The sequence below is a fragment of the Pteronotus mesoamericanus genome, unplaced genomic scaffold, assembly GCF_021234165.1.
Source record: "Pteronotus mesoamericanus isolate MK-2021 breed Mesoamerican mustached bat unplaced genomic scaffold, CSHL_Meso_final contig_68, whole genome shotgun sequence".
Classification (NCBI taxonomy): Eukaryota; Metazoa; Chordata; class Mammalia; order Chiroptera; family Mormoopidae; genus Pteronotus; species Pteronotus mesoamericanus.
The window spans coordinates 880179-895798 of NW_026555234.1; the positions used below are offsets into that span (position 1 = coordinate 880179).

Below are 15620 nucleotides of genomic sequence, written 5' to 3' on the forward strand. Positions count from 1 at the left end.
CTGGGGCCTTCGCCCCCCTGCCCCCCCGCCCCGCCCCCCGTGCCGGCCTCGCTCTCCACCGGCTCCGTCAGGACACAGTGGGCGGCGGCGCAGTCCCCTCCCTGACGTCCCCTCAGCGGGTTCCTGTGGCGCCGCCCTAAACCCTGCAGTGCCCCCTGTCCCGGGATGGCCCCGGGGGCCACCAGCTTCCCCTGGCTTAGGCCAACAGGGACACCGCTGACGGCGCAGTGGGGGGGGGAGAGGGGCCCGAGCGTCCCCGTGCCTCATGGGAGCTGCGACCTCCACGCCGCAGCTCCAGCCCCTGCTGGCCCTCCTGGCGCTCTGCCCCCCCCAGGGCCGGTCCTCCAGGCGCTGCCACTGCCGCAGGGCCCGCGGCCTCGCCTCCCCTCCTGGCGCTCTGCCCCCCCAGGGCCGGTCCTCCAGGCGCTGCCACTGCCGCAGGGCCCGCGGCCTCGCCTCCCCTCCTGTGGGCTCTGCCACGTCCCTGCAAACAGGCGCTGAGCTGGACGGAAAGTCCCCACGGAGGCTCCGGCTACAACTCCAAGCGCGGGAGTGAGGAAGAGGTTGGGCACCAACTCCCGGAAGCCCCAAGGGTTGGGGGCCCCGGCTCTAGAATCGAACCTTCTGCACACGGATCGTGGGGCTCACCCACAACTGTGCCTTCGTCTGAGTTTGTTTCTTATCAGAGGACTTGCCCCCCGCTGGCCACGGCAACCAGGGCACGGTCTAGCACTCTGCTGGCCCAGTCTGCCTACAGCCTCAGCGCGTTAGGATGTTGTCTGCCTCGCAAGTTATCACAGGTGACAATTTTGCCACATGTTACACCATTTGCCAAATGCTGCCTTCCAGCTTCCAGTAAACATCCCCTCACGGCCTGCCACCCAGCCCGGAAGCCACATGCGCTAGGATCCGTGAGAGCAGCCTCTTGCTTCTGGCCCCAGGCCCCGCAGATCTGGCAGCAGGCCAAGGGGTCCCGGCACACCGTCCCCCAGAGCCACTGCCCACAGCAAGCGCGGCTCCTCTCTCGTCCTCACGGCGTCCCGTCGTGCTGCTCCGCCTCTCGCCGCGCGGCAGGACGGAGCAGCCTCGCTCAGGTGGCCAGGCGTGCTGACAGAAGGGGTCCGGAGACATTGGTGCACTTCCGTGAAGCCTCAGCTTAAGAGTGACACATGTCACTTTTGCTGATATTTTATGAGCCAGAACAAGTCGCATGCCCACGTCTGACAGCTGCTGGGCAGGGAAGCACCACCTTCCCGGAGGGGGGTGGCCAGCAACACACTCTAACGTGATCGCCTTAAAGAGGACATCGCAGAGAAGTGTTAAGCAGAGAAAAACACATGTATTCTGCAGTGGAAAACTCTCAAGTTTCGGTCTGAAAATGTTGAGTTGCATGCACAGCTGTAAGGATTGCCTTTTTAATTTGCATTTTGAGAAGCTTTTAGGAAACCACCTCATCAGGCAGACGTGCCACGATCCCTGTAGAGAAAGCTGCACAGCAGCCTGGACGGCGAAGCGTCACTGTTCGCGCATGCGCGTTCCAGTCCCCTCCCCTTGGCTGCCAGGTGGCATCAGCGTTGAGCACACCATTCTCGTTATAGGCACAATGGCTGGACTTTTTCCGGACAGACCTCATATACAAGCTAATAAAATGCAGGAGCGACGAACAATAGCCAAGTAGACATGAATTTCTCAAGCTGGCTTTATGAGTGAGCAGCTGAACAGGAATCTGAAGAGAATTATTTTCTGCCTGATACTTTAAACCTTTTTCAAAAACCCGTTGCGCGTATTTGCGTGGGTCGCTTTCCGGGCCCCCTTTCCGTCCCACGGGTCCCGGTGTCCGCCCCTCCGTCAGCAGCACCGTGCTCTCGTGGTTCCTCCGTATTGAGTCTTAATGTCGGGTAGCGATTCCTCCCACCTTTTTCTTTGTCAAGATCATTGCAGCTCGTCTGGGCCTGCGCCTTTTCATGTAAATTTAGAAATAAGCTTGTCTATCCTAAAACTTGCTTGGGTTTTAATAGAGGTTCCATTAAATCCGTGGATTGAGGGCAAACCGAGCCATTGATGACATCGAGCGTTCCATTCCACGAGCACAGGGCGCCTCTCCATTTGTTAGACCTTGGACTTCTTTCATCAGCACTTTGTAATTTTAGACACAGCGATCCTGTACTGATTGTGTTAACTGAATGCTTAGGCATTTCCTTATCTTTGGAGTGACTGTAAATGGTATTGCTTTTTAAATTTCAGTTTCTGCATGTTGTCATTTTACAGAAATGCTTGATTTTTGTGGTGATACTGTGTCTCATGACCTTGCTGAACTTATTGGTTCTAGAAGTTAATATTTTTCTTGTATATTAATTGGGTTTTCTATATAGACAATCATGTCATTTGCAAATAAAAAGTTTTATTTCATCCATTCTAATCTGTATATGATTTGTTTCTTTTTCTTGCCTTAGTCAATGGCTAGAACATCAGGATTCAATGTTAGTAAGTTGTTCCTGATCTTAGGGGGAAACCAGTCAGCCTTTCACAATTAAATATGCTGTTAGCTGTAGGGTTTTTTTGTAGATGTTGCTTATCCAGTTGTGGTTGTTCCTCTCTCTAACTTCCAGAGAATTGTGAACATAAACGGTCACTGAATTTTGTCAAATGCTTTGTCTGGGTCAACGGATATAGTCGCATTATTTTTATTCTTTAGCTTGATCATGTGGCGGGTTACACTGATTTTCAAACATGTAACCAGGCTCGCACACTTGGAACAAGTCCCACTTGGACCCACAGTGTACTTACTTTTAGACATTGTTGGATTTGGTGTGCTAGCATTTTGTTGAGGGCTTTGCATCCAAGTTCTGAGTGATATGGGTCTGGAGTGAGGTTTGTTTTATTTAATTTTACTCTCTTTGTTTGGTTTAGGTATCAGGGTAGTACTGGTTTCACAGACAAATTGAGATCTTTCCTCATTTTTAACCTGACCATTCAGTGCTATACATTTCCCTCTTGGCACTGCTTTGTATGCATCCTTTGCCTCATACTTTGACAAAATGTTTTGCTGTAATACTTGGTTAGCAATAGCTGATGTGGCTTTGGGCCCACTGAACAAAGGACATGCTCGGTCATCTCCACAAACACTTATCTTGAGCTATAGACAGAGCCTCTCACACCCTCTGCGGGAGGGTATCCAGGGCACTGTCCCATCGAAGCACTGAGACGGCAACAGAGCTCACGGCGAACCCAGTAAGCATTCTGCCAAGGCAGGGGCCGTCTCCTAGGGCTCCACGCCTGTGGATATAGGGCAGGAGTGTGAGTAGCTTGATTACATGCCTTTAGAGTTCTATACTGTCTTATATCCTAACTGGAGGGGAATTGAAACAGAAGGACATCTTCTTGGAGGAAGTGCAGAAAAAGCTGAGGGGAGAAAAACACCAGAGGGTGCACTTTTGCTCCAGGCGTAACAAGAGAAAAAGAGACCAAGATAAAGAATACGCGGTGAACACAGGAGAAGATGCTGAACACTGGTAGGCGTCAGGGAGATGCAAATCCAAACCCCAGGGAGATGTCACGCCACACCTACTGGGGTGGCGAGAGCTGGAAAGGCAGACATTAAAGAGTGTCGAGCGCGTGGGTGAACCCATGCACTATTTGTGGGAGCATGAAACGGTGTGGCTATTTTGGAAACTAGTTTGACAGTTCCACAAAAAAATAAAATATAGTTGCCACTGTGTTGTACATTTTAAAATGGTTAAGATGGTAATTTTTTTTTAATTCATTGATTTTAAAGAGAGAGGGAGAGGGAGAAAAGGAAAGATTGTGAGAGAGAGAGAGAGAGAAACATCGATCTGTTGTTCCACCCATTCACACATTTACTGGTTGTCTCCTGACCCGAGACCAAACCCGTAACCCTGGTGCATCAGGATGATGCTCCAACCCACTGAGCTACCTGGCCTGGGCTACAATGGTTAATTTTATGTCATGCTATCTTACCACAATAAAAACCCCCAGAATTACTATATGACCCAGCAATGCCACTCCTTGGTACTTATCCAAGTGAAATGAAAACCTATGTCCACACAAAAACTTGCACATAAATGTTCATAGCAGTATTATTCATGAAAGCCAAACGGTGGAAAGGACCCAAATATCCATAAACTGATGAATGGGTAAACAAATGAAGTGCTAGTTGCTTTTGTACACTGAAATTTATAGACTACATTGCTCCATCTATTGGAATGTTATTCAGCCATAAAAAGGAGTGAAGTACTGATAAATGGAACAACATGGCTGACCCTTGAAAACGTTACGCTCAGTGAAAGAAGCCAGACACCAAAAGTCACATATTGTATCATTCCATTAATAGGAAATGTCTGGAGCCGACAAATTCAGAGAGACGGGAAGCAGGTTAGCGGTCTCCATGGGGCAGGGAAGAATCGGCGTGGGGCTGCTCTTCGGGGTGATGGAATGTTCTGGAATTAGAGAGCGGTGATGGCTGCCAACCTTGTGAATGCACTGACCACCACTGAGCAGAGGAGGGACGAGCCTCATGGACACTCGGGGAAAGCTTCCCAAGCCCTCGGGAGGGAAAGGCCTGGTCACGTGTGGGCCTGGACCAGACTAGTGGCTGGAGGGGGTGGGAGGCAGCGAGGGGCAGGGGCCGGCACCGGCACTGAGCCAAGGGAGGTGGCCCTGCCCTCAGAAGGCTCACACGCCTTCATAAAAGACACTAATGGTGACCCCGAGGTGAGCGTCCAAGGAGGGAAGGGCAGGGGTGGAGGGCGCAGAGGAGCCGCCCTCGTGGAGCGTGGTCTCTGGCGTCACTCCTGCAGGGGATCAGGGTGACAACACAGGCGGCTGGGATGGTGAGGCGGTCCAGAGGAGGGAGCGGTACCAGGGAAGAGGCTGAGGGGAGGAGAGGGCGGTAGTTGCAGCGGCTGCAAGAGCAGTGACCTTCCCAGCAGCCGGCCCACTGTGGCTGCTCTGCTTCCTCGCAGCCAAGTCTGACTTTGCTCCAGGCAGTGATGTGCCTGGCTTTGGTGAGAAATTATGACTGTGCCACTCTCTTCCAGAGCATTCCCTTTGCCAGCCTCTCTTGCAGCTATGCCAGCTGACACCCTGGGTCTGCAAAGTGAGCTGTAGCAGTCAGTCGTGTGCAGCAGGCTCTGGGGCAGGGCTTTTACCCTCCTGACCAAAGGGAAGAGGTGGGAGGAGAGCCTGCACCTTCCCTCTCCCTTCTGCCTTGGAGACAGGCGGCAGGGATTTCACCGCCAGGAGAAACCAGCATCCTAACGACACTGACACAGAAAGAAGGGCAGGTCTTGGGTGACACTGTTGCGTGCCCAATGACACCTGAGGCCGTCTGCCTCTGGGATTCTCTTGAGGGTAAGTCACCGTGGGCAGGACCGTCACATGCAGCCCAAAGTGCTCCGGGCCCATGCGGTGGGCGTGGGGCAGCAGGGTGACTGCCACCCTGGGCCCTGCGCTCCTCACGCAGCTGGCCATCTGGAGGGAACGCGTGACTTGCACTTTTAATTTTCCCAGCACTTGTTATTACACTCCTTAGCATAGACTTCCTTTCTAGTGGTGAAGCACCGTCGGTTTTCATATTTAGGAAACTCTTGGCATCCCAGTTATCTGCTCTTCATTTCAAAAAGATTAACCTCTGGAGAAAAATATTATTTCTTTCTTAAGAAAATAGCCTTGGAATAACTTCAGGCTTTTGAAATGCAGGCATTCCTGCAGATCTGATACTATTGTGAGCTCACATATCTTACCACTGTGCAGTCAGGGTAGAAAATACATCATCTCTTTCAGATTCCTGGAATAACTTCAAAAGCTCTGGGTCCCCCGATAAGTGTGCAAGAATGCGCAATTCAATCTGCGAAAAGTCTGTGAGAAAGAACTCCGCATTAATTCAGAATCTACCGACAATGTCCCTCCTTGTTGCCACCCGCACCCCAGGCCTGCTCCCCCTTCCCTCCACCTTGGCATCAGGGTCAACCCTCCGCCGCTCTGCCAGGGTCCTGGGTCAACAGGGCCACTGGCTGTCCCGTGTCTACAAGTCCAAGAGACCCCTCAGCCTTCCGTGAGGCCGGCAACGCCTCCGGGAGGGCGGGGGGGCAGATGGGCTGCATTCATCTCTCCATTCATGCTGAACACCAGCATTGCAGAAAGGCCCTACTGTGTGCCAGGCTGTGTGCTTGGGGGGTGCTGATGAACAGGCAACAGTCCTCTGTTCGCGGAGCCCCCACGCCGGGAGGGGCGGGGAGCGTGGCAGGTGAGACGCTGCACGGGGGGCGGGGGAGGACAGGCAGTGCCGCTGTGCTGGGGTCCACGTGCACTTCATGAAGACGATGCCGTCCGAGCAAAGGCACAGAGGAGGCCAAAGAGAGCGCAAGGCACCATCCGGGGGCGAGGCTTCCACGCAGGGCCGGGGGCTGGAGGACAGCAGAGCGGCCCGCACTGCCAGCCGGAGGGGCAGAGTGAGCGGGCCCTGGTGCGGGGGGATGTGTGATCTAGACAGGGCGAGGCGAGGGGCCCTGCGAGCCGGCCTGCACGTCCTCACTGTGCGTAAGAACACTTCGCCTTGCATAAACACCTGCCTTCGAGTTTATCTTAAAGAGTGAGTTTCAGTAAGAACCTTTGAACGAATTGATTTCAAACCAGTTTAATGGTATGAAGCGCCTCACGTGAACTACAGGGACACGCAGCGCCTCAGCCGCGGTTGGCCCGTACCTGCTGCCAGGAAGCTGTGGCCTTCAGCCGCGACGAACACAGTCCTCGGGGCGATGGTGAGGGTGTCCTCCTCCGTCCCTGAGGCGTGAGTGCAGGGCACGGGTGAGCGTGGCCATGAGCTCATCCATGGCCGTTTCTCATACAAAGTGATTTTAACATCGCCCTAAAGTCAAAGGAGTCTAGATTCCGGATACTTCTGAATTCATTTTTAGAAAGGTACACTTTTGCAAACATTTCCAGTAATTTTCAGACTTTAATGCAAGCCAGCTCGATAGTTGTCTCTCCACTATCGGGAGGTTGTCGGGGGGGACAGATGGGAGGAGGGGAGCTGCTGCCTCTGTGTAATTACCATCTACTGTCACTTGCAACCTGCTGGAGGGGAGGGGCCGTGCCTCCCCAGCTGTGCTTCCCCCCGCAGAGGGCAGCTCCTGGGAAGCACTGGAGGAGCCGCCGCGGACCCTTGCAGGCCTTTAAGAGATGCTGCCCGAGACGTCAGCAGAGTAGAAAGAAATGCATTACCTTTATAATTCTGAGGTGTGGTAATTTGAATTGGGTGCTTGGAGATTCCTTGGATATTCTGTTAATAATAAGAGAATATTATTATTCTCTTATATATAATAATATTATTATATATTTAATAATAATATTAAATATTATTTATATTTATATAATAATATAATATAATAATATTATTATTTAGCTTTAGCTAAAAGATCTACTTTGAAATTAATCTGCACACTTCAAGGTATTTGAAATCCATCCCATTTTATTAAACATTAACAATTTTATGCACAGCCACACTAACCCTTAAATACAACCCGCTAATGTTGAGGCGCAGTTTCGGTGGGCACGCTGCTGAGTGGGCTCAGCAAGCACGAGAGCAAGTCTTTGCGGTTCGGGCCTGCGACCCTATTGCAGTCACGCACATTCTTAACCGGCAGCCAACAGATCAGCCTAGTTAGCTGGAAAGTTCCTACGCAATATGCTAAACACAGACTTTGGTGAAGTTTTATTTTCATTTTTCTTTAACAACGTATTTGGAGTTGAACATTCCGGTCTCTCTCCCTGACCACCCCTCCCCTGGTGCTCTGGGCCCTGGGTGCCAGCCCCGTGGCTGATGGCAAATGTGTCTGTAGCCCCTGAAAACCCCTGGGCACTGTCTGTCCAGTGCCATCACAGGCTGGGGCGATAGCGGCAGGTCACAGCCCTGCGCCAAACGCGGGCTCTAGCCTGCATCCGCTGCTCGCACCCTGGGAACGTCTAATACGTCGGCCTCTTGGCCTCGGTGGTGCCTTGAGCAACGGCAGCCCCGTTGCCCAGTGGTGGGACTCCTTGGGTATTGGTTGGTCCTGTCTCCCTAGAGCTCGTCACACGCGCCGCCGTACAAACTGTGGAGCATCTCGGACAACACGCTGTGAGGCCCCGGTGGCCCTGGGCGGTGGCGGGCAGGCACAGTCACCCTCGCTCTCTAAGGTGAGGACACAGGGGCCTGGAGGTACAAGGCTAGTGGCTTTCCAGTTGTCTGTACATTAGAGTCCCATGAGACGTCAAAAAAATACTACTGCTCACACAGTAAGCCCGTAATAGAACAGAGATGAAAGAGGAAGAGGGCCAGTGCACTCGAGGACAGATCAATAGGAACCGTCCAACGCAAAGGAGACGAGAAACTATTGGGGGGAAATGAACAGAGCTCTGGGGACCTGTGGGGTTGTATCAAAAGGACAATATCACTGTGTTATTTGAGCCCCTGAAGGAGGGGAAAAAAGATATTTGTGCAGGGAAAAAAAAAAAATAATGGCTCGAATGTCCCCAAATTTAGTGACAGACATATATTTTAGATTCAAGAAACTGAAAAGCCTAAACAGGATAAATTAAAAGACAATCAGGCCTGGAAATGTCACACTCAAACTGCTAAAAACCAAAGGCTAGAACACAATTTTGAGAGCAGCCAGGGCGACGGCACAGCTGGTGCGGGGCGGCCCCACCGGAGCGGCGGGGACTGCGGTGGCGCGGCGGCCGGGGAACGGCCGGCTGGGCGGAACCGGCAGCCGCTCGGGGCTTCCTCCTGTGGGGGGCTCCGGGGTGGGGGCCCCAAGGACACCCCGCGGAGTGAACCTGAGGGGGCCCGGAGCCAGCCAGCACACCTGCTCTGGAGGCGGGGCCGCAGGGAAATGTCTCCAGAGTGAACGGAGAACTTCGGGTGTGAGGAGTGAACCAAAGGGTCGGCACCCACAGAAATGGAACGCACTGCATTGCATTCAAGTTCTCTGGGATATTTGTAACTGTTAAAAGCAAAAGTTATTATACTTTCTGGGGATGTTCACAGTGGATGTCAACTTACTTGATGTGATAAAGTCTAAAAATACGTTAAAATTGGTATGTATACTATAACTCCCATAGGAATCACTAAAAATATTATACAATGAGATTTAGCCCAAAAAATCTAATATATAAATTGAAATTCTAAAACTTATTCAATAATTCAAAGGAAGGCAGGGAAGAGGGAACAGAGGAACAAAAAGCAGAATGGACAAATGAAAAAATAAAATGGTAGACCCAAACCCAGCCGCATCAACAATGACCTGAAACTTAAATCCTCTAAACACACAAATTGAAAGGCAGACTTTGTTAGATTGTGCAAATATAAGATCCAACTATTTGTTGTCTAAAAGGAATCCACTTTAAATATGGTTTAGAGGGATTCAAAGCAAATTAGTGAAAAAAGAGACACCATGAAAACCCTGATTAGAAGAAACCCGGAGCGGCAATGTTAGGACGAGACAAAGGGGACTCCGGAAGAAGGGAACTCACCGCGTGTAGCGAGAGCAGTACGCAAGGACAGAAAGGTAAAGTTACAGAGGAAAGGTAATGACTCTACATGCGCAGACGTCGAACAGCAGAACCTAGGAACACGCATGGGGAGAGCAGAGGGAACTGTAACACACAGCAGACACAGCTGCGGTCGCCCTCAGAGACGGACACCCGCTGCCCGGGCGCCGGCCGGCGAGCGGCGGTGCCCCCGGCAGGGGCCGCGGAAGGTCGACAGCGCCGCCCCGCCCCCCACATACCGCCGCCCCGCCGCCCCGCCGCCCCGCCCGCGATTTGCAGGACGTGGCATCCGAAGGACTGGACACGCACGCTCTCAACTGAGCAGGGGCGCGGCTCAAGACAGGCCGCACCGCAGGCCGCACTGCACGCCCCGCGTGTCCTCTGACAGCAATGGACTTAACCTGCAAGCCAGTACCAGGGAGATACCTAGAAAATTCCCAAACAGCCGGACATCGAATAACACGCTGCCTAAGCCAGGAGTCAAGGTAAGATTCTCAAGGGAACTCAGGAAATGTATTGAATCAAATGCAAAAGAAAACACAGTATTGACGTGTACTGGACGTAGCCGAAGCAGCACTTAGAAAGGGAGAGAGTTCTCAAATCAAGGATCTCAGTGTCTAACGAGGGGAACGGAGAAGAAAAAAAAAAAAGGCAAATTAATTCCAATGCAAGTCACAGAAAAGTAAGTTAAAATGAATGAAATTCAAAACAGAAAAGCAACAGAAGTGAATCAATGGCACCCAAAACTGGTTCCTATAAAAGACTAACAAGCTGATTAACTTCTTCCTGTCCAGAAAAAAAAGTGCGAGCTGCTGCCCTTCTGCTCAGCCCCCCCTGGGCCCGGGCATCAGTGCCGGCCCCCCGGCCAGCTGCCCACGGCCCGGCCGCGCTGCTGAGGACGCAGCAGTAACAGGGAGGGCAGCCCCGTCTCCGTCGGCGGGGAAAGAAATGGGTGGCAGTGACCATCAGGAGGGCCACCGCTGGCCTTCAGGCGCGGGCTCCCCTGGTCCTGACCTGCATGTGGAGGCGCGGCAGCAGCAGCACTTTCCCAGGCTGCATGGGCATTGTCCCCAGGCTGCGGGGACAGCGGACACTACGCTGCCTGTGCAGGACACAGGTCCCCGGGGCAGCCGGGCCTGTGGCGTCGCCCCAGTGTTCCGCGCCTACGTCCCTTCCTAGCCACAGGAGCAACCCACAAAGAGCTGAATGAATGAAATGAAAAATAATTTTCATCACAACCCAGCAAAGACACATGATTTTTATCATTTCATGGACGAGAGAGCGGAGGTTCCCGGGTGTTGGGTAACTTGCCGGAGTCACACTGCTAGTACCCGGGCTGGGATTCGAGCGCCCGTCTGCCTAAAACCAGGGCTCCGTGGCCTCTACGGCTCCATCAGACAGCGCCAGCGCTTCCTGAAACCACTTCTTAAGAACACGTGGGAAAGAGAAACAAGTAAAACCCGCAGCACCAGAAACGTAGGAAGGACCGCCGGTGCAGGGCACAGAGCAGGGGCCGCACGGACCCTCCCCATGCTGGCAGCTGCCGCGCACTTGCTGCTCGGAGCCCGAGGGCAGCGTGCGCCTCGGCCCTGCGTGCTGCTGGGGTCCCGTGGGGGCCCCTCCGCTGGCATCTGCGGGGCCGGCTCCCTCACCCCCCTGAAGCTCTTGTTTGGTGGTCGCCTCCTCCATCAGTCCCTGCCCCCGACTCCATGTTTTCCACACTTCAACATGACTTCCTCAGTATGTTTGTGGTCTCCCCACTGTCCTCGCCCCCCACCGCGCCCCCAGAGGGCAGAGGTTTTGACCCTTTCAGCGTGACACCTTGAACAGCCAGGCACACAGGCAGTGCTAGCAGGTGTCTGCTGAATGGACGAATGAAGGAAGGAGAGGGCAGGGGTGGGGACTGGGGCTGGAGAAGGCGGCAGGCAGAAGGGGAGGCCGGCTGAGGGCGGGGCGTGGGAGGTGCGTCCTCCTACGTCCTGGAAGCTGCACGGAGGGACACATCCATCCCCATGGAGAGAAGATAAAAGGAAACCATGGAGAGAAGCAAAGAAAAGGGCAGTATCCATAATATGTAAAGAACTTTGGCAGATTAATAAAAGGCAAACCACTAAACTGAAAACAGACTAAGAAGATAAACAGGGAAGCCACTGAAGAAACCCAAACGACCAATACAGATGAAAATATACTTACCCTCCTCAGTAATTAAAGAAATGCCGATTAAACCGCAGTAAGATAGGAATTCACACTCATGGAACTGGCAAAAAGCAGTGAGTCCCGGCGCGGCAGAGCGTGCAGAGCGGCCAGAGCCCGGGCGTGTGCAGGTAGAAAGGGAGCGCGTCCCCCTCCGGAGGGTGACGTCGGGGAGGCGGAGCACCCGCACGCCCACGGCCAGGCCACGCTGGGGGCCCGCTAGAGAGACCTGTACCCGCCCCCACGTACCCACCGCGGCACTGCTTTTCCTTGCAGCCTTGTTTCTAACAGAGACGGGTGAGAAACCGCCCGGCATCTTCCACCGTGAGATGCTACGCAGTCGCCAAGGGGCACGGACCGGAGCCGCTTCTGTCCGCGCGGGGCATCTCCACACCTGAGGCCGCATGAAAACAGCAAGCCGCGTGGCGAAGCACAACACGGCACCACGGACGGAAAGTCGGAAAATAGTATAAAATCCCACCTATTATATAAGGAAACGTGTTAAAATGGATGATAAACACGAAGTTTGCGGTAAAGGGGGAAGCAGTTTGAGAACACACCTGGGAAAAGGTACCAAGCCCTGTCGCTGCTCTGAGGCAGAGGATGGGCCGCCTCGCTCACTGTCCCGGCCGCACACCTGCCTTTCTCACAGGACGGGCGCGTGTCTGAGGTGTGGGAGGGGCGGTTGGCGCGGGCCTGAGACAAGGCTTCCTGACAGACAGGCCACTCAGGTGGGCGCGACAGGCCGAAACCAGGCGAAGGAGGCTGGGCTGCAGGGAGGCGGGTTCGGGGCTCCCGGGCCAGGAAGAAGGGTCTAAACAGACGTAGCCGGAGTGACGGCTGCAGGCAAGGGGACGCAGGAAGGGCTGAGGAGTCACAAAGCTGATCAAAGCATTAGCCATAATAGGACCGAAATCTTAATTTGGCTCCAACTCAGACACCAAACATGCTCACAAAAAATTGCACATACAGTTAGAAAAGTAAAGAAAACTAAGGGGGAAAATCCACAAAGCAAAAATCCATCTCAAGAACGCTTGGATTTTAACATTTCCAAGCAATATATGTTAAAACTGTAACATTATGATTTTTTTTTCCAAAACACTAACCGGGAAGAAGGAGGAGACGGAAGAGGCGACGAGGATGCCTGTGGGAGGTCAGGGTTCCGACCGAGGAGTCGCAGGTTCGCGGAGCCAGCACCCGGGCGGCGCCGCACGGAGCCGGGCCTCTGACCGAGAGCAGCCTTGTCCCCGCAGAAATGTGAGACAGGCGTCGAAGCCACGCCTGATAAGCGGGTATTCGATCGTGAGGCCGGGCTAAGCCTGTGGCCCGGGCAAGCGAGGAGGGGACAAAGGTCCCCCGCTTTCCCAGGGGAGGGAGAACGAACACGAGAGCTCGAAGAGGGACAGACAAAACCAGCGCTGAGGGGCGCGACCTTGAACGCGGCTGGGGCTGGGCCAGAGGGGAATTTAGACAAACAAAAGCCGCCCTGACCGACTGCTGACCAGTGCGAGGAGCGCGACACGTGGGCGTGGGGCGGGGCGGGGCCTACGCTGCCAGCGTGCTGTCATCTGGGCGAGGACCCCAAGCCAGAGGACTCTGAGACGGGGTGACAGCTCAGGAGCGGGTCACATTGGCCCCGGCCGGGAGGCTCAGCCAGTTAGAGCGTTGCGTTGGTGCACCAAGGCTGCGGGTCCGGTCCCTGGTCAGGGCACATGCAAGCAGCAACCATGATGCATGAATAAGCGCAACAACAAACCCGTGTCTCTCTCTCTCTCTCTCTCTCTTCCCCCGTCCCCCCTCGGTGCCTCCCCTGTCCTCTCTCTCTCTCAAATCAATTTAAAATGAATGGATCACACATCCAGTCTTTCGTTCAGTAGTTACTCAGTACCCACCATGTCCCAGATGCGGAGCCAGGCCTGGACACACGCCAGGAAGCAGGCAGAAGGGTCCCAGTCCTCACAGAGCTTCTGCTCCAGGGAGGACACAGAAGCGCACAGGCAGTTAAAACGCACTGTGATGAGCACTGGACAGGGCGGGGGCAGGGGCTAAAACGGGTGCGAGACGGAGGTTCTGAAAAAGCGAACGTCGGTGAGTGAGCTGCTCAATGCGCAGAGAACATGAGGAAGGCAGGGTTTTAGCTGGACTGAGAACTGTTAGATGGGGCCTTCTACTTCCCCTTGGAATGCAGACATTTGAAAACAAAGTGCTGCCATCCTCATATTGAGAAAAACACAATGTGTACAACAACCCCCTTCTTTTTTAAAAGGTTTTATTTATTTTTAGAGACAGGAAAAAGGAGGGAGAAAGAGAGAGAGAGAAGCATCCATGTGGGGTTGCCTCTCATGCGCCCCCTACTGGGGACCCGGCCCACAACCCAGGCCTGTGTCCTGACTGGCGATCAAACTGGTAACATTTCGGTTCACAGGCCAGAGCTCAATCCACTGAGCCACACCAGCCAGGGCCAGTGACCCCCTTCTTGAGCCCAGCAGAGAACAGGTCAAGGGGTGCATGCGAAGAAACTGCTGAAGGCCAGGGAAAGCCCATCCAAAGGGATTAGAAAACAGTGCAGGACACTCACACGGGGCCGGGGTGGCTCCTGTTCCCGCCACTCGCTCGCTCTCGGAGGCTCCCAGCCGCGGGACAGCAGGCAGAACTCGCTGGAAGGCCTTGTCTCAGGGGCAGGGCTCACGGGCCCCGAGGGATGGAGCACTTCTCGGACCTGACTCATACGTCGTAAAAGCAAGACCGGAGAACGACATGCTACTCCCAGGGAACTGAGCTCGTCCCAGGGGTACCTACAGGAATCCAAGAAGGTCCATGGCCCGGCCACGGAAAATCTGCAACGTCCAGCACCCAAACCGCGATGACCAGGTGTGCAAAACAGCAGGAAAATAGACTCATAATGAGAATAATCTTCTGACCTGTAGTGGACACAGCCATTGGAATTACAGACAAGGACGGTAGCACAGAAAACAGTTATTATAACTGCATCCGATATATTGAAAAAATTAGAGATGCGGATGACATAAAAAAAAGATCTGAACTGAATTTCTAGAAATGAAAACTATAATGTTTAATAAAATACACTCAGTGGGATTAACATCAGATTGAAGGTAACAAAAGATGAGTGAACTACAGGACGCAGGAACAGAAACTGCCCACATTGAAACAGGAAAAAATAGCCAAGGAAAAGAAGACAAACGAGTTTCAATGAACTATGGGACCCGGTTCAAGGGGCCTAGCACGTGCACACAAGTGGAGTTTCTAGAGGAGACAGAAGGCGGAACAGAACAGGATGTGTCTAAATAATTTCCAACCAACTCGATGAACCTTAAACACAGAAAGGTGAAAAAATTACACTAAGGTACATCATAACCACATTTCAAAACTAGTTTCAAAACTAGTGATTTATAAGGAAAAATATCTAATAACAGCCAGAAAAAAAGACACGTCACAGAGAAACAAACTTGATGACAGTAGATTTGTTATGAGAAACAACGGGATTAAAGTAATGTCTTCCAAGCTGATAGAAGAAACTTTCAACTGAGAACTTCAAACCTCACAAAAGTACCTTTTAGAAACAAAGGTGAAACAGAAACACTTTGGGACGTACAAAAGCTGCAAGGCCTTGCCATCAACAGCCCCACGCTGCACGGCAGGAGGAGGACATCAGTGCCAGCCAGGCCTGGCCCAGCTGCGGGCAGGAGGTGGCGGAGGTGCTGGTGTGCCTCGGCACGCAAGGCTTCCCTTCTGATGTGAACCTATCAGAAAGGTCATAGACAATTTAAGAAAAAGTGATAAAACGTGGTGTGGAATTTGTAACTTATGTGTGAAGTCAAACGTATGACGACCAGAGTGGGGAGGCCTGGGGAACA

The 15620-nt window shown here is 53.1% G+C and overlaps 1 protein-coding gene across 1 annotated transcript in view; it reads right to left on the reverse strand.

Moving 5' to 3' along the window:
• POLN (DNA polymerase nu) overlaps window positions 1–15620 on the reverse strand; it is an 84258-nt gene that overhangs the window by 18749 nt on the left and 49889 nt on the right. The window contains exons 15-17 of the mRNA XM_054581856.1: window positions 7243–7300; window positions 6724–6801; window positions 5763–5877 (exon numbers count right to left, since the gene is read on the reverse strand). Of these exons, the coding sequence (XP_054437831.1) occupies window positions 5763–5877; window positions 6724–6801; window positions 7243–7300 (251 nt within the window). The remainder of the gene's footprint in view (window positions 1–5762; window positions 5878–6723; window positions 6802–7242; window positions 7301–15620) is intronic.